The 20,678-nt window shown below is 45.3% G+C and overlaps 1 protein-coding gene across 1 annotated transcript in view; it reads left to right on the forward strand.

Moving 5' to 3' along the window:
• FBF1 (Fas binding factor 1) overlaps nucleotides 1-20,678 on the forward strand; it is a 183,281-nt gene that overhangs the window by 100,243 nt on the left and 62,360 nt on the right. The window contains exons 13-15 of the mRNA XM_029600467.1: nucleotides 8,586-9,041; nucleotides 15,060-15,140; nucleotides 15,291-15,373. Coding sequence (XP_029456327.1) covers nucleotides 8,586-9,041; nucleotides 15,060-15,140; nucleotides 15,291-15,373 — 620 coding nt within the window. The remainder of the gene's footprint in view (nucleotides 1-8,585; nucleotides 9,042-15,059; nucleotides 15,141-15,290; nucleotides 15,374-20,678) is intronic.

Consider the following 20,678-nt stretch of genomic DNA (forward strand, 5'->3'; position numbering starts at 1 on the left):
AGGCTTTTTGACTCATAGTGTCTTGTTGGAATCTGCCGTACCTGGACTTAATGGTGAGCTTCTACAGTCGCAGAAGGAATCTGAGAGTGCTAGGAATCAATGTTCTCATCCAGGTGTGGCGCAGAGTGGAGTGTGTTATGCTTTCCCGCCCTGGTCAATGCTCAACAGGGTAATTCAGAAGATTGCAAGACATACTGAGACTATATTTCTGGTAGCTCCGGATTGGCCCCGGAAATTGTGGTACACCAATCTTCAGTAGCTCGTGGTGGACATTCCTTTTCAGGCTGCTTCTCAGGGAGGATCTGCTGCATCAGGGTCAATAGTGCATGATGATCTGGATTGTTTTTTTCTTACGGTTTGACCCTTGAGCAGGCTCAGCTGCTGAAGCGTGGTTATTCTTCGGCAGTGATTTCCATATTGCTTTGTGCTAGAAGGTTTTCTACCTCTGTGGCTTAAATTAGAGTTTGGAGATTATTCGAGATCTGGTGTGGGGTGCAAGGTTCTCACCCTCTTAAAGTAGAGATTCAGAGGAAATGACATCATCGGGGCCCCATGTTGTCTAAATTGAGAGCTCCTGCACCTGGTAAGCAAACTTATTTGAAATCTCGGGCATCTACGATTTGCTATACCTCCAACCTCTACAGTCCTTTTGGATGAGGATCCCTGATGTCAACCAAGTGAAATTTGGTAGGTTTTCGGCAGTTTTCGTATCAGAAATTAGAATCCATTCGTGAGATTGATTTTTCCAACATGGTGGCGGCCTGCATAGATGAGGAAAGTGCTCCGGCAGCAGCATTGTGTGCTTCGAACTCTGCCCTACCTACCCGATCTGAAATTCACAACTGGTTTAGCTAACTTCACCAGGACTTTAAAACATATAAGCAAGAGCTAATGGATATTGTGGGCGAGATGAAAGAGGACATTGTGGAGTTAGGTAGATGGGTGGACGAAACGGATAATCGTGTGGATTCTCAAGTTGAAGTTTTATCCCGTCTGTGCACAGAACATCAGATCTTACAGAGGGAATTCACTACATTAGCTGAGAAACTTGAAGATATTGAAAATCAGACACGTTGCAATAATTTGCGATTCTGCAGGGTAACGGAAACCCCGGAATATCAAGACTGTGACTCTGGTGATGCAAATATGTAGAATCATTCTCACTTCCTCCATGTCATTGGAGCTTCATCAACATTTTCTATTAAATTGAAATGGGCTCATCGATCTCTGGGCATGAGGTCAGGTAATAAACCACGAGACATTGTAGTATGCTTTCACAGTTTTACAGTAAAGGATGCGATTCAAAATATAGCCCATAAACAAACTACTTGGAATTGGAACAGTCATGATGGGCTCATCGATCTCTGGGCATGAGGTCAGGTAATAAACCACGAGACATTGTAGTATGCTTTCACAGTTTTACAGTAAAGGATACGATTCAAAATATAGCCCATAAACAAACTACTTGGAATTGGAACATTCATGATGTCTCAGTATTTGCTGAACTCTCTCTGATGACAATAAAGAAAAGATTGAAGTTTCGATCGGTCATTACTCAACTCCGCAAAGAGGCCATCAAATACAGGTGGCTTTATCCCTTCAGGATATGGTTCACCTTTAAGGGAGTTTCTCATCGCATCAAGACTTTGGCTGAAGCTAACGCGGCCTTTCAGGAGATGGGCCTACCGACTGTAGACAGCGTCTCCAATAATTTGTCATCACTGTCGAACGAGGGGGGTTTCTGCCACTGGCAACGCACCAGAAAAGAGGGCAGGAGATTGTGGTGGAACTCTGCAACGGAAGTGACTTGAGGACTAAGACTAATCCTTTTCTACTTAATCCTCATATTTGGTCTCAACCCACATGTGGGTCTGAATAGGGGTTAGAAGGGTTGTTTGTTAATTGAGATTCTATGTTCTATTAGCGTTCTTACATTTTGATATTTTGATATGATATTGGTTATCGTTAAAATTAACTATTGCTGCCGGATGGGGAATCCGATGGTCTCAATGATATTAGATCTGTCAATCCTTACATGCAGATCTTATGGGATTTGGTTTTAGGGGGCGGGTGAGGTAGGTGAAGGGAAATGGGTGATCCTCATGCCATATGTACTGAGATCAAAGGTTGAAATAAGGGGATGGTGGGACAAAGGCCATTTAGCACGATGTCCTCCATTTAATTGTGCAGTCCAGGAGGGAGTTTTCCTGTGAATCATTTGCAATTGTCTTTCCCCGCAATATCTCATCATGTTCTTTTTTTCACTATGGTGGGGTTTAAAATATTTTCTTTTAATGTAAAGGGTTTTAATATGGGCTGAAAACAACACCTTTTTTTTTTTTTTTTAAATAGATATGCGTAAGTCACAAGTAACAATAGCGATGGTGCAGGAAACACATCTAAAGGCTTGTCGTGAATACTTGATGCAGTCCTCTGATTTCCCTTTACAATACTGGGCGGTGCATTCTAAAGCTGCTAAATACATAGGCATAGGTATCCTTTTTCATTAAGATTTAATTTTTTAATTTCTAAGCTGTTATAAAGACCCGGCGGGTAGATTTGTTCTGGTGATAAAGTAGAAAAGGAGTTCAACATGTTAATCTCTGTTTATATACCACAGGTACAACAAAGTCTCTTTTTCCACACTTTATGTTTAAGGGAAAAATCTATTGGATCTTTAATAGTAGGGGGTGATTTTAATGTTACCTTAAATCCCAAAGTTGACACTTCTTCAGGAACAGATAATGAAACCCAGGGTGGTGATCATGGTTTAAAATATCTTATATCCCAAGCGAACTTAATTGATATGTGGCATTCCTGAGGTCTAGAAATTATACTTTCTGTTCTTGTCCACATAAATCCTACTCTAGGATAGATTTACTTACTGCTAGTAGATAAGGGGCTAATCAACAGCATCTACTCTACTGATATTGAACCTAAAACGTGGTCAGACCATGCCCCAATATGGTTTTCAATATATTTTCATAATTATGATAAAGGACAACTATATTGGAAATTGAATGATAGTCTGCTTGCTGATGAAGATTTTTTTTAGAACATATTCAAAATATCATCCAGTTGTATCTTGATACTAATGATACACACCAGATTTGTCACCGGTGGTAATTTGGGATTGTCTTAAGGCTGTCTTACGGGGTCACTTCATAGCCAGGGCAACATATAAGAAAAAATGCTTGATTCAAGAGAGGCAGGAGTTATTGCAGCAGCTATCCTCTTTAGAGAGGTCTCCTAAAGCTTTACTCTCTTTATAAGATTATCAGGCATTATCCAAATGTAGATTGCGGCTGGCGGAGATGGACGCAGCTTTGATTGCCCATAACATGGAGTTAGTAAACCAGAAATACTTTGATGGCGATAATAAGGCAGGCAAGTTATTTGCAAACAATTGAGAGGGAAACGTATTCAAAATCAGGTGGTTAAAATTAAAGATGAACAGGGGAATATTTTGACCACAAATCAGGAAATTAGACTATGTTTTTTACGTTTTTATTCGGGGTTAGTCAGTAGTGACTCCTCGATCACACAGGAGGCCATAGATGACTATTTATCTGGTGTCTCATTACCTGAGTTGACAGAATTACAACATGCGATCAAACAGCTTAAGCCTGGAAAATCTCCGGGGCTGGATGGGTATACAGCATGTTTTATCAAATCTTTGCTGACCTGCTTGCTCCTCCATTAATGAGAATGTTCAATTCCTTATATCTGGACTATGGCCTATCTCCACATTCTATTATTGCCGGGATAACGATTTTAGATAAAGCCAGGATGTGATCTGGTGGTATGTGGATCCTACCGCTCAATCTCCTTGTTAAATTTAGATTTAGAATTACTTGCTAAGATACTGGCGGAAAGACTCAACTCTCTATTGCCGGCAATTGTCCATCCTGATCAGTTGGGCTTTGCCGCTGGCTGGATGGCCTCTGACAACATGCAAAAGATTATAGATATCATCTGGTGAGGGTGCAACAGGAAAGATCCATTTTTGCTGCTAGCTAAAGATGCCGAAAAGGCTTTTGATTTAGTTAATTGGCTCTTTCTTTTTTGAACTCTAAAAAAAGATGCAATTTGGTTCTTTTTTTATACAATGGCTTTCCAAACTTTATGACAATCCCAAGGCTTGCATTATTTATTTATTTATTTAAAAGTATTTGTATACCGTCTTTACAAACAATGTTTAATCAAAACGGTTTACATAACTAAATAATGTTAATAATGTTAATAAGGTTAATGGAGGATATTCTGACTTTTTTGAGGTTGGGAGGGGTACCAGACGGGGATGTCCCCTATCCCCTTAGCTTTTTGCAATATTTTTAGAACCTTTTACTATCAGAGTTTGGGCCAATCCTAATATTCAAGGAGTTACGTTTGGAGATTTCTTATCTAAGATGTCATTATTTGCAGATGATGTTTTGTTTACACTATCCAATCCAGTAGATTCAGTACAAGCCACAGTGGAGGAGATGACGAAATTCAGTGCAGTTTCGGCATTCACTATCTATTGGGAGAAGTCAGAAATTTTTAATTTTACAATTCCAGCTAATCGCGTTCAATTATTAGACACAATTTTCATTTAAATGGTCCTCTAGAGCCATAAAATATTTAGGGATACATATTGGGAATCTTCAGGAACTTTTCCAGCTGAATTATCCACCATTGTTGGCTCGAATTTATAAAGATCTAGGGGAGTGGAACAGGTATCATGTTTCCTGGTTGGGTAGAATAGCGATCAATAAAATTAATGCATTGCACAGACTGAATTATTTCAAACACTCCTACTAGTAGTTCCCACTTCAGTGCTAGAGTGGTGGCAGAGAAGAATTCTTCAATTCATTGGGAAAGGGAAACCACCCAGGGCTGCTAGTCGTCTTCTCTATTAATCTAAATCTCAGGGGAGTCTGGGAGTTCCCAATTTAATTTGGTATCATGCGGCATCCCATCTTATGGTAGTTTTAGATTGGCATAAATGTCGGCCACCTAAGATGTGGGCTACCTTAGAACAGGTGGTTCTGGGCAGAATGCCTTTATGGGCAATGGCTTGGCAGCCCAGAAAAACTTGGCGACCCTTAAATCAGGTCCCTCCTTCAGTGTCCCAGATCCTCAGGGTTTGGCAAACTTGGAAGCCTACCTTGACTGGGAAACAAGATTACTATTTAAGTACTTCTTTATTTGACAATATTGAATTTTCTCCAGGCCTGTCATCACCCTCTACTTTATGGATGCAGAAGGGGATTATGAGGATTGAGCATATTTAGGGGGTGCAAGGTCTTTTCAGTTTTGTAGAGATTCAGCAAATCTATGAGTTTCTTGACAGGGAGATTTTTTCATATTTACAGATCCAGCATTTTTTTTATTTGGAATAGGGATTAGGCGATCTTTGGCTATGGGAGTTTCCATGATTGAATCATGTTGTAGAACTGCAGTTTAAACAAAAAAAAGTATTGTCTAAATGTATACACTTCTAAATAAGGTCCTTCCCCCTAAGCCAGGATATATTAAGGCGTGGGTTCAAGATTTGGGGAAGACACTACCCGAGGAAGAGTGGAGATGTATTTTCATGTCAGTTGGTAAGGGCCTCATTGTGGCTAATCTTATAGAAAATGGTTATAAGGTTCTTCTGCATTGGTACTATACCCCAGTCCAGTTATACTGCTTTTCTTTATGTGCTTCTGACAAATGCTGGAAAGGATGTGGGGGTATTGGTTCATTTTTTCATTTGTGGTGGGAATGCCCTTTTATTCAAACCTACTGGCAGGAGGTGTCTAATTAGTTACAGGCAATAATGGATTTGAAATTTACCTTGCTTTCCACCCAAGCTTTACTGCATGTCCCACTCGCTGAAGGGGATTTGTTTCAACAGAAATTGGCGCAAAGATATTGGTGGTGGCATGCAGTGATATTGGTGCTGGAGATCTCCTCATGCCCCATCGCTTCAGAATTTATTTACTCGGATGAATTTGGTATACCGTTTGCCAAGATTACCACTTATAAACATCATTTTTTAAGAAAGTTTGATAAAATATGGTTTTTCTAAGTACAATGGCTTGATGCACAAACTCCAGTGGGAGATCTTGGAGCTTAATTGGTGGCATATAGTTGCTTTCTTTCTTTTCTTCTCTTTTATTTGTAAATATCTCTGTCTTTCTTTCCTTCAGGTTTATGATACCTGTATATCTCTAGTTGATCCTGGATAATCCTTTGACTTTGGTTATTTGATATTTTCTAAAAAGCTCATTGTTGATATGATGAGCGAAGGGGGGAGGGGTTAGAAACTTTGCTTATATTAAATACAAAAGACATGTAAGGGTTCAAGATTGGTATTGTCATTTTGTTTTTGATTTGGTATAAAGATTATACCTGTGTTAAGTTTTGTGTATAGAGATGAATCATATAAGTATTTTGTTGAATTTTTGTCTTTAATAAAATTGTTAATTACAAAAAAAAAAGTAGAGATTCCACTAATTTTGGAACTTTTACAGGAAGGTGGTTAAGGGCTAGGTCTTAAACACTCTGAAGGTACAGGTAGCAGCTCTCACTTGCAATGGGGCACATCAATGGGGTAGGCCTTTGCCTTCCCATCCAGATGGCCTCCCTTGTTCCTTCCGGTGCCTCTTTGGTAGGCACAAGGGAGAACATAGATGCTTGACTCCCTTCAAGAACTTTATACTTAATCTGGTACTATGGTTTTTGGCAGGTCAAAATTTCAGCTGCTACATGATCTCTCCTTGCGTCTTCTCACCTTGAAAAGGGTTTTTCTAGTGGCCATCTGTTCAGTAAGGCATGTCTGTGAGCTACAGGCTCTTTCTTGCCATGAGCCATTTCTCTGAATAACTCCAGGGTGGTACAGCTTAGAAATGTATTTTCCATTTTACCGAAAGTGGTATCGGAGTTTCATTTGAATCAGTCTAGTTCCCTTCTCTCATTGGACAGGGATAGAAATGAGCGAAATTGATTGTTGCATACCTTGTATGTCAAGAGGCATCTGATGCGGTACTTGAAGGTTATTCGCTCTTTGAGGAAGATTGATCGACTCTTTGTTCTCCATGGTGGAGGTAAACAAGGGGAACTGGCATCGCAAGCAACGGTAGTCTGGTGGGTTAAAAAGGTCATCACGGCTGCCTAGTGGATGCAGATGTACCGTTGCCCAGACAGGACGGCACATTCCACTAGAGTTCAGATGGTCTCATGGGTGGAGATTTGGTTGTTGTCTCCTATTGAGATTTGCCAGGTAGCAATGTGATCCTCCTTACAAACTTTCTCCAAGCATTACTGCTTGGATTTTAGGGCTCAAGAGGAACCGGCTTTCACGTGTGCGGTATTGACGAGACCACAGGCAGCCTTCCACCTATTTCAAGAGTAGCTTTCGTACATCCCACTGGTGTGGATTGGCCTGCCTGAGTGCAGAGGAAAGTGAAATTACTTCTTGCTTGATAATTTTCTTTCTTCTATGGAAGGTAGGCCAATCCTCTATCTGCCCTGGGCTGCCTACTTGGTTTTATTTCGTCCTTTGTTTGGAGTCTATGCAGAATATTTTTTTTTGAGTCGTTTGAAAGACTGGTATGTGAAATAACCAGTCCCTACGATCAATTGATGTTAGTTTTACTGAGCTAATGCTTCCCAGTTGGCTGGAAGAAATGATCGGTGATTAAGAGACATATTTCAAGTATAGGCAGTTTGTCCACAGTTTGGCTTTTCTAGAGATACTGGCAGATTGATATCCAGGCAGGGCTATTTGTCAGTGATGTCAGTGAGTCAGTTTTTCTCCGTCTCCATCTGCTGGTAGAACTGCATAACCACTGGTGTGGATTGGTCTACCTTCCCAACGGGCCGATACAGAAAAAAGTGCAGGAGAGTGGGCGAGCACCCAGGCCACTCTCCTGTGCGCACGATTTAGTATCGGCCCGCATGCAAATGAGGGCCCGCGGTAAAAAGAGGCGCTAGGGACACGCTAGTGTCCCTAGCGCCTCCTTTTTGACAGGAGCAGCAGCTGTCAGCGGGTTTGACAGCCAACATTCAATTTTGCCGGTGCGGGTTCTCGAGCCCACTGACAGGTACGGATTCGGAAAACAGACGCCGGCATAATTGAGCGTCCGTCTTCTGACCCGCGGGCCGCCAGCCGATTTAATTTTTTTTTTTTTAATTTTTTTTAATTTTGGGGCCTCTGACTTAATATCGCTATGATATTAAGTCAGAGGCTGCACAGAAAAGCAGTTTTTTCTGCTTTTCTGTACACTTCCCCGGCGCCGACAAAAATTAACGCCAGCCTTTGGGCAGGCGTTACTTTCTGAATCGCGCGGGAATAACTAATAGGGCCATCAACGTGCATTTGCATGTTGCGGGTGCTATTAGTTTCGGTGGGGCTGGATGCGCATTTTCAATGCGCTATTACCCCTTACTGTATTAAGGGGTAAAGCTAGCGCGTCGAAAACGCGCATCCAAACACGGACTAACAGTGCGCTCCACCGGAGCCCATTAGAGGAAAGGAAATTATGAGGGAAGAAATAATTTCACCTTTTCTCTCACCTCTCTTTACATTTTTCTCCTTTTCCCCCTCTGCATTGCAGATTTTCAGCTGAGAGCATCAATGAGTTGAAATCTGACCAAAAATCAAAACCAACTACACCAGCAAATTCAAGCCCTGCACGAGCCAGCAAGAATGGAGCTGATTGGCTGGGACTAAAAGATGAGGACTATGCGGACTTTATGCCTTCATCTCCTGTGAAAGAAACTGGCAAGGCCAATTTTATGAATTCAAGTGTGCCTTCTAGCCCCACAGCTGCCAAAAAGCTCACATCAGTAAGCCACTCTCCATCCAGAGTAAAGCCAATAGAACAAGCAGTGGCCAAACTGAAATCTACCCAGTCAGAATCAAATGCTGGATCATTTGAAGAAGATAACTGGCTGACTAATGCCTTGTCTCGGAAAAAGTCCCAGGTGCAGGTGAAGGCAGATGAGAAAAGGACTGGTCTTGCAGAACACCTGGGACAGGGGGAGGTGCTAGAGCCCAGCACCCAAGGCAGGTAAGAATTAGTTTGCAGGGCTGGCTCAATGGCTCGGTAGCATGCTGTATGAAATAACCTGAGTTTGAATCTCAACAGTTCTTCTGTTCTGTAGGTGGGCTGGGAGGAGGGAGTTGGTCGTTCTGCATTGATGACACCCATGGCCAGATTTAGGGCCTATGATTTTAGAGTTCCAGAAGGAGCAGTGGCACATGGCCCCCTGCCTAGACAGTCACTGCAATGAATGGACTAAACATAAGTTGGGAGGGAATATAAAATAGGAGAAAAAAAAATCTGGGTAGTTAGAAATGAAGGCTCCTGGCATTACATCCCAGCCCTGGTTCTGAATGAGCTGGAACCCAATGGAGCAGGAAGAAACCGCCAGGTAAAAAAAAAAAAAAAAGAGTCTGAAGAAAAGAAGGAAGCGTTCCTGTTCATACCCAGATCAGTCCAAACAAGTGGGTTTTGCATCCCTACCAGCAGATGGAGGCAGAGAGCAAAAACTTTGAAGCACTGATACAAATCTGAGAGTGCCACCTGCATTCCCTCAGTATTCTCTGTCTCCAGAAGATGGTAGAGGTGCAAACCTGCAGTCTGAGTTAAAAAAAAAAAAAAAAATTGGTGAGACGAGAGAGTTTGGATTCGGAGCTCCCTGAGGTGTTAGGCTCCTTCATGGACCATCCCTCAGGTGGAGCTGGACAACCAGGGGATTGGGAACCTCTGGCTGGTTTAGCCTGTTGGTGTCTGGAGGTTCTGATAGCCAGGGGACTGACTCCCCCGTGACCTCTGAAGTCTCCGCCTGCAGCCTGTCGGTCGCTGAAAGGAACTACCCTTGTTTGCTCCTCTTTGTATTAAGTTTTGATAATTAAAAAAACTTTTTTTTTTTTTAATAAACAAAGCAGGAACTTCAGTCAGGGTGCCTTTGACTGTGGTGTGGTCGGCGCCAGCAGGATTGAGAGAGTGAGTGCCTTGTGCTATTCTTCCTTCACTCTGGGGGTCCCAGGAGGACTGAAGTTTTTTTCCCGCGTGTGTTTGGGCTTGGCTGGGGCACTGTACAGCGGTCCCAAGTGCGACCTAGTTTTCCCACATGCCACTTCTACAGTTTGCGGGCGGTGCAGCACCATATACACAGCAAGTGACCACATGTGTGGCCTGTCTTGTGACCGTTTGTGTAATGGTGCCCAAGCTGCTTGTTAGCTGCCTGCAGGGCGAGTGGTGTGTGGTCTGCACACCTCAATACGCAGTCCCTGTGCTCGGGCTGTGCCTCTGGAGTAGAGGAGACTTCAGCTTGGAAAGCCATAGGAAAAAGGGTGCTCCGATCTTCGGGGCCTGCAGCTCTAGGCTCGGAAAGGTCCCAGAATACTGAGGGACCCGCGAGGGTTTGCGAGTGGGGGCCAACAGTTCCCAAGGGTCTCCTCCCCCTCTTTCGCTGTTGGGTTAGAGCCCTGCAGAAGGTTAGGAAGGGGGAGCGGAGTCAGACGAAAGCCTGCTGGGTCAGGGGCCTGAAAATCTGGAAGAATTTTCTCCAGAGTTTGTGCTTCTCCTGCATAAAGCCTTTCTGGCAAGGAAGGGCACAGGGAAAAAACGTTCCCGGAAGGAGCAGCTATGTCGTGCTTCCTAAAAGCCTAAGGGGCCTTCTGGTGGTTTGGTCTGGGCCGCTCAGGTGCGGGAGCCGATCCAGATGAGTTGGGAGATTCTGAGGATTTTCAGGAGAATTCTCTGGATCCACAGGGAGTGGATCTGGTTGTGGATGTGGCCCCAAATGATGATCTGGATGTTCACAAGGATGATCCAGATGTTTTTCCGGTCTCTGAGGGAGATGACCCTCGAGTGGTTCGTTTTTTTAAAAAGGAGGAGTTGCTTCCCTTTATTCCACCAGGTGCTGGAGAACTTGGGGTTAAGTTGGTTCAGGAGGAGTTTGATAATGAGGGCATGAAACCGTTCCTGGAAGGACTGCGTAGACCGCCTAGTGCTTTCCTTTGCCTAAGAAGATTCGGAAGTTGGTGAACAGCGAATGGCATTTTCTGGAAGTGGGCCTAAAGGTCGGCAGGGCGATGGCAAAACTTCACCCTCTCATGGTAGAGACCTTGGAGCTCCTGAGGGTGCCCGAGGTGGATGCTGCGGTGTCGGCAATTACCAAAAAGACAAACATTCTGATGGCTGGTTCCACTGCACTTAAGGATGCGCAGTACCACAAGTTGGAGTTTCAATTGAAGCAGTTGTTTGAAGTTTCCACTTTGAGTCTTCGGGCCGTGATTTGTGGCAGTATGATGCAGAGAGCATGTTTGGATTGGGTTTAGAAAGCCCAGGAGCAGGCTGAATCTGGGGATGCCAGTAGTCTGTATTCAGCACATCTGGAGGCTGTGATGGCCTGTGTTGCGGATACCCTATATGACTTGGTTCGCACTTCAGCCAGGAGTACGGTCTCAGCAGTGGTGGCCTACAGACTTTTGTGGTTGCGCAACTGGTTGGCTGACATGTCGTCCAAGGCCCAGTTGTGTAATCTTCCTTTTAAGGGGAAACTTTTTTGGGGAGGATTTGGACCAGTAGATGAAGACCCTGGGGAGTCCAAAGGGAACCAATTCCCAGAGGATAAGAGGAGCAATAAGCAGATGTTCCCAGTGCAATCCCATTTCCGGATTCACGTCTGTTTTGTTCAAACAAGCTGGCTCAGAGACCAAGCCATCAGGTGGACGGCAGCAGTCCTTTTGAGGTGTCCGCAGGTCTTCCAGTGAGGTCACCGGTCAGGGGGCCAGTGGTGGAAAGTCATCACAAAGAAGCCAGGGTCACCCATTCCTCTGTAGAAGCAGTAGGAGGCAGATTGTCCAACTTTGACCGTTGGGTTCTAGAGGTAATGAGAGAAGGTTACATTTTAGAATTTTCAATCCAGGAGGCCTTTATGGAGTCCCACATTGCGTCTCGAAACAAATGAGAGGGACTCTTCAGAGGTTGCTGGATTTAAATGCAATAATGCCAGTCCCGCTGAAGGAGCAGGGACAAGGAAGGTACTCGATTTATTTCGTAGTTCCCAGAAAGGAAGGCACTTTTCAGACCTTTCTGGACTTGCAAAAGGTAAACAGGGCCTTGCGGGTGCTGTAGTTTCGGATGGAGACCTTGTGCATGGTAATAGTGGCAGTATGCAGAGTGTAGAGTCCTTGGTCCTGACAGAGGCGTACCTTCATATTCCCATTCGAAAGGATCATCAGAAGTATCTTTGCTTCATGGTACTGGGACAGCATTTTCAGTTTCAGGCCCTCCCATTTGGATTAGACCAGGCACTCAGAACCTTCACAAAAGTGATGGTGGTGGTGGCGGTGGCTTTGCGGCAAGAGGAGATTCTGGTGCATCCATTTCTGGACGATTGGCTTATTTGGGCAAAGACGAGGAGGACTGTGTTCGGTGAATCTAGCGAGTTATGTACACTTTGAATTTGCTGGGTTGGGTGATATATGGGGCGAAGAGTCACTTAATTTTGACCCAGTCGTTGGAGTATTTGGGGGCACTATTCAATACCCAGACAAGCAGGGTGTTCCTGACCGCAGATAGATTGTCAAAGCTACAGGCGCAGGTAACACACTTGCTACGTCTGTCAGTACAGACTGGGATTATTTATAGGTCCTAGGTTCCATGACCTCTACATTGGATATGGTTCCGTGGGCCTTTGCGCACATGATACCTTTACAGAAGGTGCTCTTGTCCAGGTGGAATTTGCTGTCGGAAGAGAATTATCTCCCCTTACCTCTTTTGGGAGAATCCAGGTCCAGTCTCTCTTGGTGGCTGTCGTGTCACAGTCTGGTAAAGGGAATGGATCTGCAGATCCCGGACTGGGTGGTGGTACTTACGGATACCAGTCTCAAGGGTTGGGGAGCAGTGGGTCTGGAGCGATCTGCCCAAGGTCTTTGGTCAGCAGTGGAGACGGCTTGGTCTATCAATTGCCTGGAGACGAGGGCGGCTCACCTGGATTTGGAAGCCTTCCTGCCCTGGATCAGGAGTCAGATGGTCCGAGTGTTCTTCAATAATGTGACAACTGTAGCGTACATCTGTCGATGGGGAGGAACAAAGAGCTACGTGGTGGCACTGGAGGCTCAACAGTTGTTTGCCTGGGCGGAGTGACATCTCAAAGGAATAGCAGCCTCTCATGTCGCTGGAGTGAACAACATTCGAGCAGACTTCCTCAGTCAGCAACATCTGGATCCAGGGGATTGGGAGTTGTCCCTGGAAGCCTGGGATCACATTTGTGCCCGATGGGGAGTTCTTCAGTTAGATCTCATGGCAACAAGTGCCAATGCAAAGACGACGAGGTTTTTCAGTCGCAGGAGAGAGGCTGGTGCAGTAGGTCTGGATGCTCTGGTGTGTCCTTGGCCAACTGGAATCCTTCTTTGTGTTCCCTCCTTGGCCGCTAGTCGGTCGGGTGCTCCAGTGCATAGAGTCTCATCTGGGGACAGTGGTGCTGGTAGCACCACACTGGCTGCAGCAACCATGGTTCGTGGATCTGGTCTCTCTTGCCATACAGGGTCCTTTCAGGTTGGCCCTCCTGCCAAGGTTGCTTCGGCAGGGTTCTATATTTTTGAACAAGGAGGATCACTTTTGTCTTGCGGCTTGGCTTTTGAGAGGCAGCGATTGCATCTAAAAGACTATTCCAAATAAGTTATTCTTATGATTCTCCAAGCTAGGAGACCCTCTACGACCGTGGCTTATGTTAGAATCTAGAAGAAATTTGAGTCGTGGTGTCTGCAACAGCAGCTGGATCCCTTATTGGTGGATGTGTCTCAGATCCTAGACTTTTTACAGCAGGAGCTCACTAAGGGTCTAGCGTATAGCTCACTTCGAATTCAAATGTCTGCCTTGGGGGCTCTTAGGGGCAGGTTTCGGGGGGAGATCGTTAGCCTCCCATCCGGATGTAATTCAATTTCTAAAGAGGGTTAACCTTTTGTGTCCTCTGGCCCGAAAGCTACGTCTGGATTGGAACCTTAACTTAGTTCTGCGAGTACTCTGTGAAGCTCCCTTTGAGCCATGAAGAGGTGCGACATTGAAGGACTTGACTCTGAAGACAGTGTTTCTAGTGGCCATTTTTTCAGCCAGGCAGATTTCAGAATTGCAAACCCTGTCTTGCAGGGATCCTTTTTTGTTCCACCATCTGAGTAACTTTTCAAGTTACTCAGATGGTGGAACTGCCAACTTTCCCGGCTTGGTTTAAAGATTCCCCTCAGGATAGAGAGCTACATCTTTTGGATGTGCGGAGGATTCTGTTACAGTATCTGAAAATCACTTACAGTTTTTGCCGTTCAGATCACCTTTTTGAGTTTGGTAGTGAGAAGGAAGGGGATAAGGCCTCTAAAGCGACAATTTCTCATTGGCTGAAGGAGACCATTTGCTCTGCCTATATTTATAAGGGTCATGAAGTCCCAAGGGTTTAAAGGCGCATTCTATGTGGGTGCATGTGGCCGCCTGGGCAGTGTGTCAATTGTTGCCTCCCCAGGAAATATGTAGGGCTGTGATGTGGTCCTTTCTGCATACTTTCACCGTGCACTACCGTTTGGATGAGCGGGCGCAGGAAGACGTGTCTTTTGGTGAGAGTCTTCTCTGAGCGGCTCTTTCAGGTTCCTGCACAGTTCATCACCTCATCACTGCCAAAAAACTGAATTTCCTTTTATTTGGGGAATCATTTTTTCAATGAACTCTTTCAGAGTAAATAAGTTGAGTTCTTTGGTTATCAGACTTGGTTCCAGCCCCAAGTTTCCTGTTAGCCCTGGTCGGGGGTTTTGAAGGGAAAATATCTAGCTTGGGTATAGGTCAATATTGAGGGACTGCAGGTGGCACTCTCAGATATGTAGCAGTGCCTCAAAATTTTTGTTCTCTGCCTCCATTTTCTAGTAGGAATGCAAAACCCACTTGTCTGGACTGATCTGTGGTATTACAAAAACGAAAATTAACAGGTAAGAATAATTTTCCTTAGCACATTTCTCGGAGTCTGAATTAGCAGAGATCCATCCCTGAGTTACCAACCTTTTACTGATTAGATCCTCAAATTATTTTCAGAAAATCTTTTCCTTCTCTGACTATGCATCCGCAACCCCCCATCGCAGGAGCAGGGATGGAAGCCAAACCTGTGAGCTCTGAGTAAGTCATCTGAATATGATTTCCTTTACCAAGGATCTGCAGCTAAAATGAGTTTTATGTCAGTTTGTTTTTGCCAGACTAGGTCATCACTCTGTCTTGCCCATCTCCCTAGAACCTACATATCCCAATCTGCTTGTTTCTGGCCTACAGGTCTCCGTTCCCCTGGGAAAATCCTCATAAAGCTGCAACAACTCTTGCTGTAGACGTTCGAGGGGAAGAGCCCTCTCAAACTGGTATGTTTCACATCCCAAAGCGATTTGTATCATTTTATAATGCCCATCAAATTAATTGTCATACCCTTCCCACTGGAATAGTAATGACTCTTGTCTGTTTCTTTACGTGGGTAGGGGTAGAAATATGCTTTTAGTTTAATACAATTGTTGGCAATAAATTGACTCAAATTACAACCACTGATCTAGTTAAAAAAGAAACAGAATTTTCCTCTTCATCTGAGCAAGCCAGTCCACACCATTGGGTAGTACACTCCGACCAGCAGATGGAGACAGAGAACAATGACACGCTGACGTCCTTGTCATATAGCTCACCACAGACATCAATCAGCCAATATTTCTTAGTCTCCAGCAGGTGGTGGATATGCATCTTTGCTTGGGGAGCATCCTGTCAGGATTGAACAGGCTGTCCTGACCTCCTTGGTGATAGCATTTGCTCCCTTCCTCAGTTGAGTTTCGATATGTCAGGATAGGAGTGAGGTGAAGGCTGGTACCCTAGCCCTCCCTCTGACAGAGGGAGAGATCCTGTAGGGAGAGTGGGCTCAGTCCTGTTGATTTGTCGCTCTATATCTCCTATCTGCTTTGTCCTCCTCTGCCTGATTCCTACCCCGGTGTTTCTCTGCTGTTATGCCTTACCGGTCTTCAGCGCGACAAATAAAGTTTAAAAAAAAACAAACTTCCATGCCAGCAGAGGTTTGCTGCTGCGATCCTGCACAGAGCAAGGGGAAAGATAGAGGACCGCGTCGGGCCACGTTGAGTGCTGGGGCCGAGCTGCTCCTATTTTTAAGCCAGCTGGAGTGCTGCAACAGGAAAACCACATGGCAGGCGCCATTCTGCAGGTGCAGTAGTACTGCTGAGGCACGTGCATGGGAGAGATGGCATCTGGAGAGCAGCATGGAAAAATCTGCGCGTTTGCTCTCCCTGGCACATGAGGGTGATTAACCCTAGGAGATTGCTAAGCATTTGTCAGCAATGCATGGAGGCTCAAGGGGATGTCTTTGCAGGGGAATTTGTCCCTGCAGAGACTTCAGGAGCTCCAGATTTGTCTCAGGAGGGAAGTGTGGCCACAACTCCTCCCAGAGGAGGTGAGGAGTTTTTCCCGCCACCTCTCCTGCCAATTCCTACGGGGATTAGCTTGGAAGGACTTTCCCTACTAAGGCAATGGTTCTTCCAACTGTCATGGGGGAAATTTTTTTTAAAGGACTGCAGGCCTTTTGTAAAGGGCAGGAACACCCTTGGGTGGAATTTCGAACGCCTGCATCAGCAGTCTCCCTCTTCGAGGTTGCAGAAGTAGTCATTCACCCCCTCCCCCAGATGGGTAAAGCAGAGAAGGGTTCAGTGTACTAGGGGAGAAGGTGAGGATGCAGATCCTTCAGGAGACTCCTGGAAAGAGTTGGGATTCTCGATGGGGGATCCCAATGAGGTATTTGTGGAGGAGGGGGAGATTCCTCCAGAGGCAGAGCCCCCAGGATGATGCTTCGGCTTTTTCACAGAGATGAGATGTCAGGTTTGATTTTACAGTCCCTGAAGGCCCATGGTTGTGAGGAGGCCTTGCCTGCAGCAGCTCAGGATCTAAATAAGAGTCCTGTGATGGTTAGGTTGTGAAAGGCATCCTGATTTTTACCTCTGCACAAGGCTGTTCAGGAATGTATTGATTTGGAATGGAATTCTCTTGAGGTAAATTTTAAATGAGGTCGTTCGTTAGTGGGTTTGTTCCCTATGGATCTTAAAGCTAGGGAACAGCTCCGGTTTCCCAAGATGGACACCCTGGTTTGCGCGGTGATAAAACGTGCTACTATTCTGGTAGAAGAAGGTACAGCATTAAGATGCCCAGGATTGAAAGATTGAGGTGACTTTGAAACAGGCCTTTGAAGCAGTGGCCTTGAATCTTCAAATCTCCGCATGCTGTTGTATGGTGGCCAGGACCGGATTACGGATGACCCAGGAGGCTCAGGAGGCATTCAGTGAGAATGGGCCATACCTGGAGCCCGGAACTGCGTTTTGGCAGATGCAGGATATGATTTGGCGTGTACAGCTGCTTGGGGGTAACTTCGGTTAATGCAGCATGAAGACTCCTCTGGCTGCGGAACTAGTCTGCAGATACTATTTCAAAGTCTAGTCTCACCAAGTTCTTTAAAGGGCACGTATTGTTTGGGGAGGAATTAGAGAAAATGACGGATCGATGGGGAGATTCCAAGTTTCCTCGGTTACCCAAGGACAGGAAATCTACTCCCCAATTTTTGTCAGTGAAGGGATGATTTCGGAGTGCCCAACATTTTCGATGTTCCAGGGTTAGAGTAATTAGAGATCCCGCTCTTTTGCCAGTCTCAGTCATTTTGGGCTAAGAAGCCAGGTAAAGACTGTGCCTCCGTTTCCGTAGCTCCTCGATCATCCCAATGAAGTTTTGGGGGTCCATCCTCTGGTTCTGGAGATAGGCAAGCTATTTGTTTCAATTTTATCGGAAGTGGGCCCACATCACTTCCGACAAGTGGGTCTCAGAAGTGATGCACAAAGTGTACACCTTGGAACTTAACAAACAGAAAAAATCACAAATATCCAACGTAATTTAATTAGGTGCACCCTTATATATGAGCTATTGTACACATTCGCTGCCCAGGCGTTTTAACTATTGTACACTTATTACAAGTGTAACTGCTCATCCAACTTAATCACGGGGTAACCCTTTTCAATTATGTTGCAATCTGCCACTCTTTTAAGCAGAACAAACTTTTTTTTGAAGATTTTTTGTTAAATTTTTTGAACCATTAAAGGTTTATAACGTCAACTCCAACTTAATAAAGAAACTTTCATGGAATAGAAAACTTATCTTTTCCAAAAACATAGGCTGGAGCCCAGAGCTCGTCAGCTCTGCTCTGCCAAACGCCTGACACCGCTGGTGTTTCGAAGGCTTCTTCTTCAGGGGTTTTAAACACTGAAAGTTGGAACTTATCCATCCTCTCTCAGACATTTTTATGGTTTCCCCTTGCCATTCCGCAGAAAAGCAGACAGTGGTTCAGGCCACATTGCAAAGGCTGCTCGCTCTGAAGGCGGTGGTGCCAGTTCCAAAGGATCAGGAAGGCACAGGCAGCTATTCCATTTACTCTGTGGTTCCCAAGAAGGAGGGCTCCTTTCGACCTATTCTAGATCTAAAGGGAGCCAATCAAGCCCTTTGGGTTACCCATTTTTGAATGGAAACCTTAAGGTCAGTCGTCATGGTGGTACAGAGGGGAGAATTCCTTACTTCTCTGGATCTCTCGAAGGCGTACCTACACATTCCAATTTGCAGACAGCATCAGCAGTATTTATGGTTTTAGGACGCCATTATCAGTTTCAGTTTCGGCTTGTCCATGGTACCTAGGATCTTTTCAAAGATGTTGGTAGTGGTGACTGCGGCTCTCTGTAAGGAAGGAATTCTGGAATCCATGTTTGGGTGACTGACTAATCTGAGCCAGGTCGGATGCGGAGAGTCAGGTAGTATCGAGCATGATGGTTCGGTTGCTGCAGCACTTGGGATGGATAGTGAATTTGGCCAAAAGCAATCTGCAGCCATCTCAGGTTCTGGAGTATCTGCATGTCCGGTTCGATAAGGCTCAGGCAAAGTATTTCTTCCAACGTCCCACATTCAGAAGATCTGGGGGCAAGTCTGAGCCCTGAGATCGTCAGTCTCTCCGTCGGTATGGTCATAACTACAGACGCTGGGATCAATGGCCATGACAATAGAGGTGTTACTTGGGCACACGCGCATATGCATCCTCTTCAGAGGGTCGCTCCTGGCCTGCTAGAATCCTCAGTCTCAAGAGTACAGTGTGCCATTGACCTTGCTGCCAGAAGTGAGACGACAGTTGCTCTGGTGTTTACGCCAGGACTATATGGAGAAAGGAATGCAGATGGAGATGCCTGATTGGTTGGCGGTTACTACAGGTGTGAGTCTACAGGGTTGGGGAGCTCGCTGTCAGGAGTTAGTAGTGCAGGGACAGTGGGTTCCCAAAGAGGCATCTTAGTCCATCAACCGGCTGGAATCCCGAGCAATTCGGCTAGCTTTACTGCAGTTTGAGGCCCAGTTGGTAGCAAAAGCGGTGAAAGTAATGTCTGACAACGCGACAGCGGTAACCTACTTAAATTATCAAGGGGGGACTTGGAGTCGATAAGTCTCTCAGGACATGAACCTCCTCCTTCTGTGGGTGGAACAGCATTTACTGGCATTGTCTGCTGCTCATATAGCAGGAGTTGACAACGTGACAACAAGCTGGATCCAGGAGAATGGGAATTGGTTCCCAAAGTATTTCATCTTATTGTGGAGTGATGGGGTTGGCCCGATCTGATGGCAAGTCTCAAGAACGCGAAAGTGGATCGCTTTTACATTTGGATGTTCTAGCACTCAAAGTGAATGTGTTGGTTCAGTCCTGGCCATGAGGCTATGTGTTTCCACCATGGTCCATGATCAGTCAGTTAATACAGACAATAGCGTGGCATCCAAGATAGGTGCTCCTGATGGCCCTGGATTAGCCACATATGCCATGGTATGCAGATCTCCATCGTCTACCTGCAGAAGATCCGTGGCATCTCCCACTGCTCGAGGGCCTCTTGCGGCAGGGTCTGGTATTTCACGACAATCCGGATCAGTTTTGTTTTATGATTTGGCCCTTGAGAGAGCTTGGCTGTTGAACTGCGGGTATTCAGGTCCAGTAGTGAAACTCTTTTGTGTGCGAGAGAGTTTGCCACCTCTTTGGCCTATATCCGAGTCTGCCAGGTCTTTGAACATTGGTGTCAGAACCACTCTTGTCTTCCCGTTCCAGCATCTATTCTTTTGATCTTGGAGTTTTTGCAAGAAGGTCTGAGTAAACTTTTGGCTTTGAGCATACTCAAGGTGCAGGTGACCGCCTTAGCATGTTATCAGGGACTCATTCAGGGGAGACCCCTTTCTTCACATCTAGACGAGTCTGATTTCTGAGGGGTGTGAAGCAACTTAGACTCCCCCCTTGCATTTCCCTGTTCCTTTGTGAGATCTGAATCTGGTTCTCTCCTTTTTGGCAGGTCTGCCCTTTCATCCTCTGTCGTTGTTGACCCTGAAGATGGTGTTTCTGGTTGCTATTTTTACGGTGAGGCAGATTTCAGAATTGCAAGCTTTGTCGTGTATAGAACCCTTTTTGGTTATCATACCGGATAGGGTTCAGTTAAGGACAGTACCTGCCTTTCTGCTGAAGATTTTCAGATTTCCATTTGAATCAGTCGATTTTTCTACCATCCTTGAATAGGGATTTGAATGGACAGGAATTCAGGAAACTGCAGCCTTTGGATGTGTGGCAGC

This window comes from Rhinatrema bivittatum, chromosome 4 (genome assembly GCF_901001135.1).
Source record: "Rhinatrema bivittatum chromosome 4, aRhiBiv1.1, whole genome shotgun sequence".
NCBI classification, from domain to species: domain Eukaryota; kingdom Metazoa; phylum Chordata; class Amphibia; order Gymnophiona; family Rhinatrematidae; genus Rhinatrema; species Rhinatrema bivittatum.